Raw genomic sequence first — 18,445 nt, forward strand, 5'->3', positions numbered from 1 at the left:
AAGCTGTTTGGGATTAAGGTTTGCATTCAAATGAGCAAAGCAGAATCAGCAGCGACCAACGACAGTTATTCTGTAATGTGGACGAGGCAAGACAAGTGTAAACATTGTGAGTGCTCTCAGACAGTGGAGTAAAATCTCTTTACACACTCAATTCAATAGCTGTGTGACTGCACCAAGCTGAATATATTATATAAAGAGGCAGTATGTTGACTCTATTTGCAAGTTCATGCTTGTATGCTAATTGCAATTGAACAAATAATAGTGTACATAGAACAAATGTCTAATCTGTGCACTATAAAAATTTATATCCATTCTCGTTGACTTCTTTTAATGCAGTGGTTAACAAAATGTCCTATGCTTTGCTTGATATGTTGGTTGCTTTTACTGATTTTGATTTAAAAAATGTAACAAGCAGAGCTAATATTATTATTCATATGAAAGACCAGCCTGCAAAAATGACCGGTGTGTTCGACAATATGGCATTTCCCAGTTATAACACTGAGGAAAGTTTCTGTAAGAGTTCATATCTAAAACATTACCTTGAATAAATAAAGCCAAACATAGTCATTTACAACTGAAGGTATTTGTTTGAGACAACAACTTATGAAAATATCACATAACGACTTGGATATCAGACGTTCCAGCTGACTTGACTTCAAAACTCTTTTCGTCGCTGTCATAACTTTACAGTATGCTTGACAATATAAGTGGTCGGCTAACTTTTCTCCTAAATCTGCTGTAAAAACACTGGCAGTAAGGCAGGCGTATAGTTTGCCAAACACCTTTCTTGGTGAGCGAATGGGAACAACAACAAGCAGAGTTGAGCGGCATGGGTGAGTAGAAACATGGCATCTCGCACAAATGGGTACAGATTTAACTCACAAAAGGGGCGTAGATGGTTACTCTCCTGAAAAGGTGTAACAAAGATGCACTGAAAGAGAAATGGCCCTGTTCTGGATGTTTTTACTTTGACAAATTTCCATGCTTTGTGGTGCTTTTTGTAACTACAGAGCACAACAAAGGGCACGGTTAAGTAAGGGCTTTCCGACAAAATTGTTAAATTATTTACCTTTGGACTTTTAGTAGCAGGAAATGTCTACTGAGTGGATTGTCCAGAACCTTTTATGCCAAAGCAGGAAACAAAATACTTCGCTGTAGACTACGCAATATGGAAGTATTTCTTGTAGGGTCTAGATTTCAAAAATTTTCGTGGAGAGCATGCCCTTGGATCCATTTGGACTGTCGAGCCTTTGAAGTTTGACAGGATTTCTATTCAAAATCCAGGGGATGGAAAAAAATTTCATGCTGGCTAGAACACTGTGGTGAAAGATCTCTGAAAAAATGAATGAGTTTTGCAATTGCAACACATTTTTTTCCAGCAAAACTGTACTGAAGGTTAAGTACTTAGAATAGTAGGTCACAGAACAGCATAAATTGTCCATCAAATATGTTGGCTCAAAGACTCCAACAAGGTGAACACCTGTAGACATTGCTGCATGTAAATATCCACCTCTGGGGGCCCTGAGAATCCAAAGCTTCCAGATGAAATTATCTAGCCACAAGAATGTGTGTTCTTTCCCACCCAGGGCGTACTACAGTACAGACAGTAGACTACATAATAACATTTGGGCACACAGGTTTTCTTCTGGGTTAGCCCATTCCTAGAAGGGGTATACTGCAGGAAGCAGTATACATGTCAGCATTCTTTTTTCCCTAGGATTAGGAAGACCACATATTTAAGAAGATAATATTCTATCAGTCCCTTGGGTGGTCTTCTAAGACAACTTTGAAAGTACAGCAAGGCTAACATTCTGGGACAAAACTTACTATTCTATGGATTAGTCCATTCCTGGAGGGGGAAGGGGATGGTATGTTACAGACACTAGACAAGTACAGTACATCTCCTGGGTTAGTCCATTCCGGGGGGGGGGGGGGGGATGGGTAGAAAAGAATGGCGTGCTACAGACACCAAAATACTGCCGCAACACAACTGTAACCTCGGGGTTAGACTAGTCCATTCAAGAGGGGAGAAGAGAGGTGAAATTTGTCCATGAAAGTCAGTCTGTACACAAACCCAAGACACAACTTGGCTCTCCCTTAGTCCCCCACTTACCTGTGCATACTTTCCACTCAGGTGAGACAAATCTTGTGCCACCATGAAGTGTGTTATAATCCTTCCATTAACCCAGACATGAAGAGAAACAGACACAGTCCAAAATGTGGTACACGCAGCCCCCCTCCCATATATATATACTCAATTTTCACACACCACAATCTATCTAAGCACACCACATGTACAATATCTATATATAACAGGGTTTGTGTTTAATATACGACATTGCCACTATGCTAACACATGTTAAAGGTTATTCCAGTTCAATTGTTGGCACAAAGAACATGAGACAGTACAATGCATATACATAATGCCTAACTGCAACCTAAGTGAAACAGCAAGAGGAACAATGTTGGTGTGCACACTTGGGCCTGACTTAGCATTTAGACTCTTAAAATAGCAATTGAATAGCAATTACCGGTAGAGCTATTAGCAGCAATTAGAGCTATTTGCTGCAATATGATTGACTGATGGCATTCAAATGTGACCGTTATTCTAAAAAGTAAAAGCATTCTCCTTTTCTTCTATTTCAGGTACAAGGTACATGGTCCATTACAACAAAAAAATACATAAAAAGTACATGATTACATATGATTATAGTAAACACATTACAATCATTAGGATTTTTTTTAGATAATCTATTCTTCTTGCAGTTGGTTAACAAGCGTCACTATTTGCACATATTGTACTGAAAGCAAAGCAATAAGTGTTGATAAGGATCGTAAACGTACCTATGTCTAGGAAGATGTTCTTGAGCCTTGCGAGGGCGTCTGAAAAGCTTCTGACGTCGTGTGTGAGTGATATAATGTCCTCCTGATCAACGATATGTGAGTCTAACAGCTCCGAGTTCATGCTGGTCATGGAACCGCTTTTCGCCGCTCGCATGATCCCGAGGTTCCCGCTGCTCGCGGACAGGGCGGCGCCAGACATCCGCCGCGAGATGTTCATACTCCCGGAGAGCGTGGTGTGGTGCTTCCTGGGAAGGTTCACGCTCATGGGACGAACTTCGAGACCCAAGGAGTCAGCGGTGGAGCCGTCTGTGAAATCTAGAGCAGGTCTGCCATTCTGAGGGAGGAAAGGAGACCAAGTTGGTGACATGAGAAGCAAACTGCATGAAAAATACTGTTCTTCCCTTTGCCAAAAAGAATATCAGCTTACTTATGATGATATATTAGTTAAAATAACTAAACAAGTCTATATATTGAAACAATTTGAATGCATCCAGCTTGCCCAATTACCTTCATATGACCACAGTACTAGGTCTTAGGCCCCGTTCATGATACTAAAAATGAAACGGTTCTATCGGTTAGGCCTGGAAATCCGACAGCAAACGACAGGAAACGGTTTGCATTTTGCGTTCACGATGCAAACTTGCAAACCGTTTCAGTTCCTTGAAAAGGCATGGTAATGCACGAAAATGCGACCTCTGACCCCTGAGGTTGTTGTGATCTTGCCCAAACTTGTACTTCTGTGTCAGATTGTTGGTCTTTTATCGAAATTGAACCAATGTCTTACTGTATTCGAAGCTGGGTTCTGTTATGACATTGAAAATGCCTCTGAAAACATTGTGGTCCCGATATATGCCATGCTATGACATTTCCACTGGATCTCCTGACACATTCCCCTTGCGATATCAGGACTGCTGGCTCCTCACTCGACTAGGTGGCGGCCCGATAATAAAAACGAATTTTACAATTGAAAACACGGCCGAAACACCCGAATGACAGATTAAAAATTGTACTTTTCCCCCGTGGCGCCCTCAAATATGAACGCACATGCCCGGGTGTAAAACGGATCGCGCCGCTTTTGCGTTCATGATACAAATTCGCAATTCCGGATAAGGAAGAAACCGTTTCAATACTACCTCGCGAGGAGGTTCCGAACAAACCGTTTCCTATCGCTTCAGATCCGTTTCGGACCGTCCATGATGACAAAACTTATCCGTTTCAGCTGGCCTAACCGATAGTAACCGATAGAACCGTTTCATTTTTTGTATCATGAACGGGGCCTTACAGACAGTACTGCAAGGTTGGAGCTGGAAAAACATTGTATTGAAGGAAAAAAATACATGTTACATATTCCTGGATGGATAATAGACCTACATCTTACCCATGTCTCAACCATGTACAAAAGACGTCTTACACATCTCCTTCAATCCCTTCTTACCTTAGAGAAACAACTTGAGACGTATTTTCATCAGTCTTTACCCCCAGTCTGTGCATGTATGGAATGAACCGACCTGCCCACCACATAGCAAACCTGCCACCACAAATAATTGGTTGCCAGGGAAGAATCCTAGTCTTGTCATAAGCAAACAGGCCAAATTGACAGGCCCCAAAAATATGCTGGTAGGAATCCCCATGAATGAACTCCAAATGACTCAGGAATGAGGTCACAGAGGGGGAGGGGGGAACTAAAAAAACAGTGAGAGAGAGTATGGATGACAGATGTACTTCACCCTTTTAGCTGTTTTAGTTCAAACCCCATGGTGATATCCATAGACTTAGTACTGCCCTTGTTGCTATCCACACAATGCACAACATACCTCAAACTCAAAGTACCCTCGACTGTTCATAACTTTCCATACTCTTTTTCTCCATCCAAATAGCAAATAGCACTTCTATAATTCGCAAAAATGTAAATACAACAGAGCGCAGTCAATACCTTCTTCTGTGTTCACCTTCAGAATGTTTGTTGTACATGTAAATAATTGTCAATTGTGGACTGAACCCACCCAAAACAAGGCCTTGACATATTTGTTGAAAAGAAAACTAATTCTGTACCAACATGGCAAGCACAATAAAGGTTCTATTGCCAGTGTGGCTGAACCAACAAATATGTAGTTTCAAAAAACAACGGGGCTCTCTAGTCTAGTGAGAGCACAGCTGTCTGGCTACAATACACAACAAGAAGGCCACTGCTGACTTTTCAACCAGGTCTGCTTCATGTAGTTCTACTACCAAACAGACTGCATCCCTCTGTTACTTACAGTGGTGTTTCTTCATACAAGGCTCTCTTCCTCTCCCGCCTTTTCTGCCATTTTCATTTTCTCCACGCATGAGTGCCAAGCTGTGGTTACCCCAGGAAAAGTTTCTGGGCCAGGCTTATGTGGGCACCGGAAATATCTAATGAAATGGCCTGGATATGTGGGCCCTTTCTGTCCTGGTATGGCCTGGACCTGTTTCCTGTGATGTAATGTTAGACTGATCAAAGTTTCCTCCCTGCTCCAATCATGGGAAATGTTACAATGTGTAGCCCTCCAGGCTATATGGACATGCGATAGGCCGAACACACAACAATCTCAGCTGACCTCTTTAATGCTTCAGCTCCACTCTAAAGGAATCCCTTGTTACTCTCATTGTGAAAAAGAGCTCAGATTTGTATGAGAGACACCACAGTTGTTCTCTGTTTCAATGGAAAAGATCAATTAGACAATATCCCACAACAGCACATGCCCTCCTCTCATGTTGTAAACTACATGATTGATTATTTACCTGTGACTGGTGTAAGCACGTACAGTTTAACGGTCCTGAAGTACTTACCATTCCAGTCTGCGACGAGGCAAGAAAGCTCCTCATTTTACACTAGCAGAAATGTCCTGTAGCGATAAAGTTTGCGGCAATATGTGGATAAAAACCTTTTCCTGCTGGACTCAGACCCAAATACAGGATCCTAGGTAAATCTAGCTGGCTTAGCCCTCTTTATGCGGGACGCACCAGCGGTTTGTTGAGGAGAGCTGAGCATGAGAGAGGCACCCAAACAATGCTTTCATAAAGACCCAGACAAATAACAAATGGATTACTTCTCAACCTTTGTAGTTTAGCCAGGCTCTGGGTGTGATTGTACTTTTCATAGCAGACATAACTGGCAATGTCGTGAATGATATCATATTACAATGTTTCAAAGTATAATAAGGTCATTTGATTTAGATATCTCTTCATATAAACATCAATGAGTGAGCAATTTATATAAATTAGATCATTATTTATAAACATGTTTAGATAGAAAATCAACTGTAATGTATCACTTGTGCAGACTTGTGCCATACTCAAATACAAAATTTAGATCACTTTACCATCGTTTATGTACTATATATACTAATCAAAAGAAAAAAGAAGACTAAACTGATACTATAGAAAACGAATACACCTGATGGACTATGTCTAGAAATAAAATGCTTCGTCAACAGACAAATGCTATATAAATTACATATTAACTAGAGCAATATTGCTTTTTTTGGATTAATGGCAAATAATACTATACAGGTGGCAGATCTGACTGTAAACAAATGCAGCGTGCATGATTGTAAAATCAATAAGTGACTCATGGCTTTGGTACTCGGGTCTGTTTACATGACTTAACCCAGCAAATGAGCATTAGATCAATATCCATGTACAATTGACTAGGTGTAGCACTCGATGTGGTTCCCTTTGTTTTTGCTGATGCAACATCACAATAGAGAGTCTGCTGGGATTATGCTGACTGTCTGCTCTCCCAAATCACACCGAGTACTCCTAATCACTATTATGTTGGTTTTACCAGGGACCAGGCATTCACCTCCACAATAGAGGGGAAACACATTACCATGTAATTATCCCATTATTAAACAAACTCCACCATTTATGGACCTTTTACTTGATGGTCAGTTTGAACCGTAAACTTCCAAGCGTTGGCGTGAGGTAGAGGGAGGGTCTAGTACAGGCATCAAGCACATAGAACCAACAGGGCAACACAAGCCTCTAACAGGTAACCTGAACTACAACGCAGCCCTCTTGGCTAACTAGGCACTACTTATTCATTTACCAATAGTGTGCTCACTTGTAAAACAATCCACCTGGACAAACAGTGCCCTGATGCCCAACACCTTTACTGAGTGATAGATAGTTTCAGCAACACACTTGACTTTCTGGGCGAACCATATACATATCATTATTAGAATATCTCTAAGGTTGGGGAATGGACATATCGCAATTACAGAAAAAGACTACTACAACTGATTTTACTTCAAGCTGCAAGTGCATTGAAAGATTTTTTGCTTTGAAAAACCTGCGGATATTTGTCCTACAAATTGATGAAATATCATTCATAATCATTGCTACTCAATTCAATGATAATAATACCTTGTATTGAATAAAGCCTACTACATGTAGTAGTATGCTATCCCGAACAAATCACATGAATGTCTCCCTCCAAACTAAGGCAAAGCATCTTTACTTGACAGAATAGAAATAGACACATGCTTGCACTGGTATGACAAATGTATTTTCCTCTAGTCATCACATCTACATCCCTGCACCTGTTACTGATAATCAAGGGTCCAATTCAAGAGATCATTTTATGAATGGGTTTTTTGGCCTTCACCTCTTGGGTTCAACAAATGACTAAATGACTGGCCTAAACAGTATTTACTACTACTAGTGGCAAGGACATCATATATAACGTCCTTACTAGTGGGGGAGAGATGCTGTAGCAAAACAGTAGTAAGGTTCCAACATATTTTCCTAATCATTAAGCTTGCGCATACAGCTGTATTCTAGTGATAAAAAGAATGCAGGACTCTGCTGGTTCATTTTACTCATGGTTACAATATCTCCTCAAAGAGGAATGACATCATTTTTATGACATATTTTCCATGCTAGTGACAGGAAGTGTTTTGACACAGTTTGACCCATAAAATATGTTGTAATTGGGTAAACAGGAAACAGACCTGAAGGGTATGTCATTATAACGATGAATCTCTGACATTCCTCAGAATTTTGAAATAATCCTAAATAAGTGGTGATTCATCTGAGCCCCTGGCACCAGTAGCTGGGAGGTACCAGCTCAGATTTTAAGCTGTGGGCCATACGATAATGCTTTGTACAGACAGTTCCAGAGGTATAGTCTTACAGTTACCTTACCACCTAGAAGCTCTGGAAAGTCCCACTGAAGGATCTCCCTTTTCTTGCATGACGGAATTTCTGTGCCATGCATAAACAAGCATGATCAAGCTGCAGAGAGCAGGCAAGCAGCTTAGGAGAGAACTCTGACCAAGACCTGATCCCAAATGGCTTCGCGTCAAGCCCAGAAATGTCCCCCCAGGTCTGTTGTGTTTGCGCTGCAGGCAGTTCGCAGCAAATAGTTAGGGCGACCTCAGAAAAATACAGATGCCCTCTTGTTGAAGAAAAACCTGACCCCAATGCAAAACCCAGGGGTTAGAAAAGGTTGTGGCCTCGTCAAGCTGGGAATCATTTTCTCTTGCCTTCTAGAGAGCACATTTTGACATGCATAATTGGACCTGGGACGAAAGTCGGTACGGTTCAAAGAACGCTGGTTTGGCGTGTTTTGTAAACGTATAAAAACAGGATTGTACATTGTTTACTTTTCCGTCCACAAACATGGAAAAAGCCCATCAGTTGCAGTTTAGATAATTTATTTGCCAAGAAAAAAATCCTATCTATTTCTCATTGATGGTGTGGTGTCAAGAAAATTAAGTAGGGTTAGGGTCCTTGGTTAGGGGCAGACAGTTCGGAAGAATAAAATATGGGAAATCGATGCCTAAAGTACTACAGTAAATACTAGTGATACTCAGGGCCACTCAGTTACAGAAAATAGTGAAACCAGCTGGAGTATGGTTGACAAGCAGCCGGCATACCTTGTGGAAAAATGATTTAGACAAAATCAGGAGAGGTATACTAACCAGAGAAGGCGTGGGCAAGGGAGACATTTCTCCATAGTCCAGGGCAGACAGTACTGCTCCTCCTCTCAATGAGCTCTTTTTCCTACGAGCCGTCCGATTCAAGAACTTCTTGACTTCTGACATGTTGCTTGCGGCAGGAAAGGGGACCGACACCCCCCACGGAAAGCTAGGCACACGGATTTCCCTACCGAATTCCACGGGAACCCCTCTACACTTCAGTCCCAACTGCCAGCATAGCTACCGAGGGGTTCCTCTGAGTCAATCTGGGTGGGTGAGGCTGGATACCGGGGCGATCGAGACGCCTGGGACCGCTGAATAAACTTTGATTCCGTTGTGTGATTCACTCCCTTCCGACGGCGGCCATGAAAAGTTTGATTGGCTAATCTCGCAGAGTCTCGTACAAAGTTTACATCACGTGACATTTTAGCGAGAAACAACGCGACTTTCAGCCTGCATCCGGGAACTTCAGAGCTGGTCCAACATGGCTTCCAACGATTTCTATCTCCGCTACTACGTCGGACACAAAGGCAAATTCGGCCACGAATTCCTCGAGTTTGAGTTCAGACCAGATGGTAGGTGGTTCTACACGCACGTTAACATCTATAGAGTTCAAAAGTTGCCGTCTAAGGGCTAAGAAACTCCAAGGACGGAAGCGTAAAGTCCGCCTAACGTGTGATGCTGCTTTGTGTTTCACACGCATGGCCTAAATTATGATTGGTTCACATAAATTATTTTTGCAAAACTTGGGTGCCTAGAAGAAGTTTGTCGTATTCATATACGACCAAAAGCAGTTTTTAGGTCAATATTTATCAATGATAACCTCAAATGAAAGCCTTTGAACATAATCATTTGTTTCCTCATATGGCTATCCTCGCCCCCCTCCCATACTTGTTGCACCTTGATGCTCAAATTATACGTTTTTTTGTCTTCTTTCAGGTAAGCTGCGATATGCAAACAACTCCAACTACAAGAATGACACCATGATCAGAAAAGAGGTAGGAACACAATGCTGTTGTTTTATCTTATCATGTTATAGTTGACCTTTTCTGACAAAATGAATAAATGACGGTCACAAAATATACGAGTGTGTTCCACAAGTTTTGCTGAATTGGTTTTCAGCAATTGACAATTATGATTATAATGCACTTATAGTACACAGCTTGACTTCTTTTTTACTGATCTAACGATGACTCAGACAACCTTTACCCTATGTCCTTCCAGGCTTATGTACACAAGAGTGTGCTGCAGGAGTTGAAGAGAGTCATTGAGGACAGTGAGATCATGCAGGAAGACGACACACTGTGGCCACCACCAGACAGAGTAGGAAGACAGGTAAAATCCTGGGGATAATACTTTACCTAAATTCCCTTTCATACATGATTGCATCAGAGATTCAGACACATAGGAATCCTTCCCCCAAACCACTGGTTTGTATGTGTCAGAAAAAGTACAAAGCGCCATTCACATTATCCTGATCCAATTTTCATGGCCGGTGCAATGGCCGAGTGGGTAGAGTGTTCGCCTTGAATTCGGTAGGTTGTGAGTTTGATCCCCGGCCGAGTCATAACAAAGACTCTAAAAAATGGTACATGCTGCTTTCTCTGCTTAGCACTCAGCACTAATGAGGAAGAGTATGGAAGTTAAACACACATCACTACCAGCAGACCAGCCCCCTGCTGTAGTGACTTGCACATGTGTGGCCCAAGGGCTTCGAAGTGGAGATGGGTGCCACCCTACGCATCTTAGATGCATGGGCAAACTTTAACTTTTAATTTTCTCTCACTAATACCATATATAGTATTTAGTAGGGTCACTAACAAACACATACAAATTCATATGCACAAAAAGCACACAAGGCATGCTTTTCTCAGAAGTTAGAATGAAAAAGTATTTTATCTTTTCTGGTTGTTTAAGATTAATTTATTTCTATTGAACCCACAGGAGCTGGAGATAGTGTTGGGGGACGAGCACATCTCATTCACAACATCCAAGATTGGTTCCCTCATCGATGTCAACAACTGCAAGTAAGTGTATGTTCATAGAATTGTAGGTGTCTTAAATAACTGTAGAACATGTGGTAAAAGTTGTCTTTGATAAATACATCTGGGTTATCTGCTTTGCCTTGTAATCTGTACCTGCACCTCCTGTAGTTCCTCCTGTGCATATGTGCTAATATTCAATGGAATTAATTGTCAGAATTTTACTGCCAATATGTTTGGATCCAAGGTGTTTTCAGTTTAAGAAGTCAGTCTTTTTCACGTCTGTTCCTCTTCATATCTCAAGTTATTCTAACCCATCCATGTGAATGTATTTTCAGAGACCCAGAAGGCCTCCGTGCATTCTACTACCTGGTTCAAGACCTGAAGTGTCTGGTGTTCTCTCTCATTGGCCTCCACTTCAAGATTAAACCCATCTAGGCTGTTTCATGTCTTGTACTTAGTAGTGTGTAGCATCAGATCTAGTCTTATAAGGTAAAGTGAGTCTGTAGGATTTTTGTAATTTCCTTTGAGCTGAAGATTACTTTTTTCTCAGCAATCTAAGCGTTGATCAAGTTGCATATGTACAACCTGACCTGTGCCTATTAAAACCTTGCATTACCAACAAGATAGGTATATATAACAGTGGCCATTAGGAACAAATATCCTACAAACTGTAAATGGTATCCTGTGAAACCTGATTATCCATAGCCAGTCTGTAAAGCAGTCTGTACATTGGGCTTTTTTATTTTATGGAGTTGTTTTATTTGTTAGGGGACGGTATTTAAAGGGAAAAGAAGTTTGATAGGCAGACAGGGATGTTTCAAATCAGATTGGACTGCCATGTTAGCTTACAACAGTGTAATGATTTAGAACGTCTTCAATTCCATGCACATGTATTTGAAGTAAAGACTCTGGCAAAGAAATCAATGTACCTGGTAATTTGGAAATACACTGTATAACCTTTTACATCTTCAGTTTTTGTTATGCAGAAAACAAAATGCACATGTAGGTCATTGTTATCAGTATTGTCTGCACAGTAGTCAATACTGAATATATTCCTCCTCTTTTCGAAAGGTTTTTCTACAACCACAAAAGCATTTGAAAGGAACAGGATGCCTTTCCTATTGGAAGTTTTTCACATTGTGTAGGATTTTATAGATAGTCTTGTATTGAGATGAAAAAGTGTATGTATACATGTATACACCGGTTTACCATGTGCAAAATAAACATCATTCCTTCACTTTACAATAAGAGCGGTGATCGATGTGTGTGTGAAGTGATGTCATAGATCTACTAGTACCTCTTTTTTTGTTTCTCCGTGGATGTAATATTATGTCCATGGTTTCTCTATACCAGGCTTTTAGCTAGGATTTTATAATAGGGTGTCCAAACTTATTGGTGAGTCGCGGTAAGTGACTTTTGTATGGGGGTCTGGGGGCATCCACCTTCCATGGTGCAGAGTTTTTGATGATTGTAAGTTAAAGTAGTGCATTCTAAGGTATCCCAAGAGGCAAAAATACAGTTACAGATGTCACAGTAGAAGACTGTGACCACTGATGACCTTGTAGCATCCCTGGTCAATCAGAATTTCATGCTTGTCAGAGGATTTTCTCCCCAGTATAGGGCGTCCAGGGGCATCAAATTTCTTGTTATTCTAAGAAAAGGGCGTCCAGATGACACCTTGACGCATGCCTGGCTAAAAGCCTGCTCTATACAAAAGAAGCCAAGTACATGTACTTCTCTGAAAGTCATAACAGGTCTGTGGTGCCAGGAAATAGTGAGCTAGGCTCCTAGAATGAGATGTCTGCTACTCCTACTACAGAGATGATAAGTAGACATCACCTTCTGATTGGTGCATCCTTCAATCTCTGCTCCCAATGGCTGACAGGACCACAGTTCCCCATATGAATCCAAAGTACCCAATGCCACTGTTCAGTAGCGCCCCCTAACAGTTTTGATAATACTGCAACTGCTGTAACTAGTGTCTCAATTCAGTCAATATCATTATCAGCCCTTTCTAACCCAACCACAAGTGCAACCTAGGGTCCATCAGGCTTATGGTTATGGCTGGTAGAATTTAACGGGTGAGTAACGAAACTGGCCAGGAGAGTGAACCCACAGTACAGTTCCCTTTTCCCCTTGGAACTTCATGGGCAAAATACCTATGATCAAAGATGGCAAATCATTTTCTGCATTTTGGCTAAACTCGACTACCAGCACTACAGCTACAAGAGTACATGTATGTGACTATAATGCTATCTTGAAATTAAAACCACCACAAACACTCAATTTTCTCCCTAGCAAATCCACGCTAACTCAAATGCATTTACAATATCTTTTAGCCAGCGTAAATTTTCTGATGGAGACTGAAGAATCTCTGCCATCCATGGGTTGGATCCCAGCAAAAGGAGTGTGTAAATTTCCAAAGGTTCATGCTGTGAAAATGTTATTTAAATCAAACAGTACTTGCTTTGTTCACAAAGACTCAATAACCATTGAAACCATGTTTAGAGATTGGTATACTTTGATGATATCTTTTAGCATGTGGGTATGGAGTAAACTACAAATGATACAAACATGGTAGCTGCCAGAAGTATATATATACATATTTATATATATTCAAAGAAGAGATCATATGATAATACTGACAGAAACAAGATATGCATAATTATGCATATAGACCAGTAGCAATATTTAAAAGTATATTATAGCAGATTGTCACTCTTATCAATTTACATATATCAATAAAGTTCATAGACCATAGAGATAATAACAACATGTAGTAAGACATCGTGTATTGATTTACCTGTAACATTATCTATGGTTAAGTAAATTGTACTTGAATCATTTTAAGTCTGATAGAAACAAGTCTCATCACAGTTATATAATGTAAGAACTACAAGAAAGCCTCAACATGGCAACATAACATTTCAAAAGTAAGATTTGTACAAATAAGCTCTGAGTTCTTTCAAATATAACATGTACCATCAATGGTAGAATTCTTTGCTATGTTGTAACTTGTAACAGACTTTTTATTTTGCATCGCTCCCACAGGCACCCAGGCATATTCTTCATACAATAGATGTTCAATGTGACAGAAAAGGCCTATATGATATAGCCTCCAAGAAAACCATATAACAAACAAATTATGCAATGCATGTGGCTGAGCCTTCACATCAACACTTGAAGGCTCGTTTAACTCTGATCATTGAAATAAGACAGAACAATATTGTTTTGCAATGGGTGAACAGAAAACACTGTGGTTTTAGCTGATAAAACATTACCCTATTAATTGTGTCCAACCCCAATACAGTGATCAACTGGTCATGGAGTGTGTCAAAATACCTTTTATGATGGAGGGAGTTGGACAAAATAATAATTTGCTAAATGAAAACAAAGGCATGCACCAACTAATAAAAAGCACAATTTTCTCAATCTACCCTACCCTAAGCAACAATGTCAGTAGAACTTCTGTTAGCATGCAACAATTCACAGTATTGATTTTGTGAAAATCATAAGACAGGTTTGAAGTACAGGTACATGTAAACAATTGATACCAGTCTCCATTTCCCTCTATGCACACATAAACAAGATATTGGTACAGTGTAGATCAGTGCATCTACATCTATCAAATAAATCAAAACTCTGTAACTATGAAAAAAAAAAGTGACTTTTTGTCCAATTACCAGTACATTATCAATATAAAGATGGAGATCTGTGGCTCAGATCCTGTTCCAAATCTTTAAATTATACAACAACGATGTCTACATCTAAAGTTTGAATTCTGAAAATTTTGAATTCTGCATGACACTTATTCTATAACAAGTGCTTCATAATACTAGTTTCTCCATCAATTTCTGAGATCATATTCTTGAATTCATCATGGCCATATATGAAAAAGGAACATTTTGACATGGAAGTTCAGTACATGTACATAATGGAATGAAATAAGTATAGACAAAAAATGATACAGGTTAAGACAGCACTTGGACCCCACATAAAAATATGAATGGATTTGAACAAAGAAGCTCATGCATGACAGATATCGTTCTGGCTCTAAATACATGTATTTTTTGTACCCGGAGACCTCAATAATACGAATTCTAGTGCAAGGTTTCAACAAGTTACCAGTACCTGTCTTCTTATCCATGTATCTAGATATATCTGAAGGATAGAATTTCTAGAGGCTAAAGCCACAAATGGAAAATATAACTGTTCCATGTGATTCCAGGCAGTCCTGTTGTGTACTATACAGTATCCCATGAATGTATACAAGTCCTTGTACATGTAAGTCTGTAGGTCAGAGTACAGGTCCTTCATGTCAGCCCCCCATCCTCCTCTTCACTGATGGAGAAGTGCCTGTTGCTGCTGGATGGAGAGTTGTCCATGTCCATAGAGTTCTGGTATACCTGAAACAGGTAGGGGAACATAGTTAAAACAATCAGACTGGTAAAACATCAGACAATTTCTTCCATTTTTCTACATGCAAGGAAGTATTGTATGAGAGAAATAAAAGTTGTCAAGATTTTGTGTAAAATGATGTAACGTAAGTTCACCATTGCTTTCAGGAACCAGGTATTTGGGATAATCAGTCAACTGATGGTGGTTTTAGACTACAACATCTTTAATATCAAATTGCTATATTTTCAATATTTGCAGTTTGACTCTACAGTCCGTCAAATTGATATCCCTAAATACCTCGTTTCTCCTACCAACAGAAATAGGTTACCATGCGGATAAAAATTAAATGAAATGAAACTCGCTTTAGTTGTTATCATTCCCAAATACATGTACCAGCTTGTCAGCACTGACTATTGATAAATGCATCATTTTATACAAAAGAGAACTGCCTACTTAAAAAGTCTAGTAACACATAGGGCATAACAAAACAAGTGTGTGGATGTTCTTGTGTTCTACATAAGGGATGTCTCTATTACAGAGTGGACAGTCAAATAGGTTGTTCTGTTAGACAGGTTGGACAATTTCACATTTGAATTTACAGTTCAGCTAGCTCAGAAAATTTTGGAAGAAACCATAGCTGAACTTAAGTCACCTCTTGGCCAATTTCAGATGATGATCTCATAATGGCTACCTTTGTTCCAACTCACAATAGAGAACAGGTTCTACTTGTAAACTGCTGTTGGGTTGGGTACACGTGTTGTCAAAGGTTACATATGCTGCAGAGAGAAACATCTGGTGGTTGCCTTTATAATCAATTTCATCCTTTGTGTTATGATATTTTGGTACGTTTGATTTAAGATTGTCAGAAAATGATTCATACAATCAAAAGATGCAGTTAAACCTGGTACAACTTCTAGAAGAAATGTGTGCAAAGTACAAGGGTTTCACACTTTTGACACTTCCAATTTGTGTGAACTTGTCATTTTTTTTTTGGAGAAACCCTTAAGTGGGGGTTAGAAGTATGGTGACTCCATGATCCAGCTATCAAAGTGTTATTAAGAGCCTATTAAAATGTTAGCCATGGTACCCATTGGCTGTACCCTAAGTAGTGAACTGACAACTAATATAGCAGTCTGAAGCTGAAATGGTGCTACCAAGTAGGTGTGTGAAAGCAGACTGTCAATTGTAAGAAGGCAGCAACAGGGAAAATTTCTAGAAACTTTGCCGACAAACATAGCAAAGTTTGCCAACACAGGGTAAAACTACAAACAAAAACAAAGCAAAACAACTTGTTCCACAAGATTTGTCACCTCAATGAACAGGTTTATTTCATGAACACAATACTTGTGTATGTGTTGAACATACTAAATACAGTTCATTGAGTTTCAGAACCGTTTAACCCTGTCCCTGATGTTTACCTGTGGACCACAGGTAACGACAGGCAAGAAGAGGTTTAAAAACTTAAGTTCTTTGTTCTTTGGCTTCACAATTGACAGTCTAGCTTTCCAACTTTGGCAAAGCAACCTTTAAAACTTGCTGAACCTGTTTGCCATCCCTTTACAAATGCTAATAGGTGCTCTAATAAGTCTGATTACATAAAAACAGCCTTGCATAGGTGGGTGTAAAATTGTTTCCAAAACTTTTTGATTTGAAGATAAAAACAAGCAAATTAACTTGCACCTAATGTTATACTCTGTATTATACTTAAGTACATTTGTACAAATCTACCTACTAATAGTAATAGTTATGGTCATATCTAATAAAGATGTATTACTCTAGATACTCGTACTGGTATATTGAAGATACAACCTCTTTGGTCACTCAGCTCACTTCTCATGTCTTAAGAGTTAAGACATGATTTCAAATGCACAATTTTGCATGATTGCTATAACATTACATATAACTTATGTAACAGTGGTGTTCAAGGACTGCTAAACCGAAGACGCCTAACGGCTTAAGCCTTTATGGCCGAACGGTTTGCACGTTCGATTGGTGATCCGGCTGCCCGGGTTCGGCGCGGGTTCGAATCCCGGGAGTCGGGGTGTTGTTTCTTTCTGTTCTTACTCGCCCCTCTGGTTGTTTCACTGGTTCCCACACCGGCCCTGTGAGTAACAGGCTAGTATGTGCCACACAGGGATGTCGATCTCGGAGATTCGAGGACGAATCTTGAAAAGAAAAGGGGGAGTAGTGTAACAGTGGTGTTCAAGGACTGCTAAACCGAAGACGCCTAACGGCTTAAGCCTTTATGGCCGAACGGTTTGCACGTTCGATTGGTGATCCGGCTGCCCGGGTTCGGCGCGGGTTCGAATCCCGGGAGTCGGGGTGTTGTTTCTTTCTGTTCTTACTCGCCCCTCTGGTTGTTTCACTTACATAAAAATACCTTTATAAAGCACTGGTGCTGGTATAACATATGGTATAATAAAACTTAAAACAACACTGTTAAAAATGGACAATTGGAAGCTTTCACACACAAGCAGGCTTCTTAGTAATTTCCAGTGCAATTGCTAAGGTGACAACAAAGGTGTCATGACATGGGTCAAGGCCAAGGCGTAACTTCAGTCTGTTTAAAAAAAAGGGGGTTTCCTTGAAAGTTGAAGTTATAGAACATTATTTTTGACTTCAAGGCAAGCATATCCCATCCAGGCACACACACGGTACAGACGTGCCCTATGGTTACACCTGTGTATGATGGGCGTTAGGCGTCCCTCCGTTCGACACCCTCCTGTTGTAGTCTGACTCCCCCATCTGATCCGCCTCCACCACCCTGGCCAGCAACCCCTCCAACATGGGTTTATATTGACTGATGTCCTCCAGAAGTTTGCACTTGTGTTGCAAGTGGTGCATAGTAGCGTCCCTCTCCTTTAGCGAGGCCACCAGCTTCTGTACGTGGGATTCCGAGGCCTCCAAACTACGCCTTAGCTCGGCAATTTCGGAGTCTTTCTCCTGGGAAACTTCCTTCAACCTGGTCTGCATTTGCTCGTCTTTCTTGATGAGCGACTCGGCCTGTTCTTGTACGGTCTTCTCCAACTCTGCCACCCGTCCGTACAGCTGTTGTAGGTGCTCGTTGGCTTCCTTAATGCTCGTCCGTGTCGGGGAAAACATTTCAGAGGTCATCGGGTGGCCGGAAACATGTAGAAAGTGTGATTTTCAGGTCCTGACGTGGCCAACTTCGTACTTCCGAGTTCTCCCTGGCTAGGCTGTCTGCCAGCGACACACAGACGGGTCATAGGTCAAACGCGCGCGCAGAACCATGGGATATCTGAATGAATAGCT

General features: G+C 40.5%; 3 protein-coding genes across 9 annotated transcripts in view; 1 reads left to right on the plus strand and 2 right to left on the minus strand.

Annotated features, from left to right (window-relative positions):
- LOC118432010 (rho GTPase-activating protein 45-like) overlaps nt 1-9,251 on the minus strand; it is a 53,386-nt gene extending 44,135 nt beyond the window's left edge. For 2 of the 7 annotated variants that reach the window (XM_035843478.1, XM_035843475.1), the window contains exons 1-2: nt 8,793-9,222; nt 2,845-3,178 (exon numbers count right to left, since the gene is read on the minus strand). In XM_035843478.1, the coding sequence (XP_035699371.1) occupies nt 2,845-3,178; nt 8,793-8,915 (457 nt within the window). In that variant the 5' untranslated portion in view covers nt 8,916-9,222. Of the gene's footprint in view, nt 1-2,844; nt 3,179-4,279; nt 4,304-5,102; nt 5,620-8,792 lie in introns of those variants that run through there. The other 5 variants (XM_035843476.1, XM_035843479.1, XM_035843477.1 and 2 more) reach the window with 4 other exon arrangements.
- A 10-nt stretch (nt 9,252-9,261) lies between these two features.
- LOC118432045 (protein mago nashi homolog) lies at nt 9,262-12,013 on the plus strand (the record flags this gene model as incomplete). Its single annotated transcript, XM_035843547.1, is given in 5 exon segments — nt 9,262-9,364; nt 9,729-9,787; nt 10,014-10,124; nt 10,734-10,816; nt 11,110-12,013. Coding segments are annotated over 5 exon segments (444 nt in total). The 3' UTR covers nt 11,210-12,013.
- Nucleotides 12,014-13,785: 1,772 nt separating this feature from the next.
- On the minus strand, nt 13,786-18,419 carry LOC118432041 (vimentin-type intermediate filament-associated coiled-coil protein-like). Its single transcript, XM_035843544.1, has 2 exons — nt 17,852-18,419; nt 13,786-15,180 (listed from the first exon to the last, which is right to left on the minus strand). Exons 1-2 carry the CDS (start codon nt 18,284-18,286, stop codon nt 15,088-15,090), a joined length of 528 nt encoding a protein of 175 aa, XP_035699437.1. The 5' UTR covers nt 18,287-18,419; the 3' UTR covers nt 13,786-15,087.
- Nucleotides 18,420-18,445: the final 26 nt, after the last annotated feature.

This window comes from Branchiostoma floridae, chromosome 15 (assembly GCF_000003815.2).
Source record: "Branchiostoma floridae strain S238N-H82 chromosome 15, Bfl_VNyyK, whole genome shotgun sequence".
Lineage (NCBI taxonomy): Eukaryota > Metazoa > Chordata > Leptocardii > Amphioxiformes > Branchiostomatidae > Branchiostoma > Branchiostoma floridae.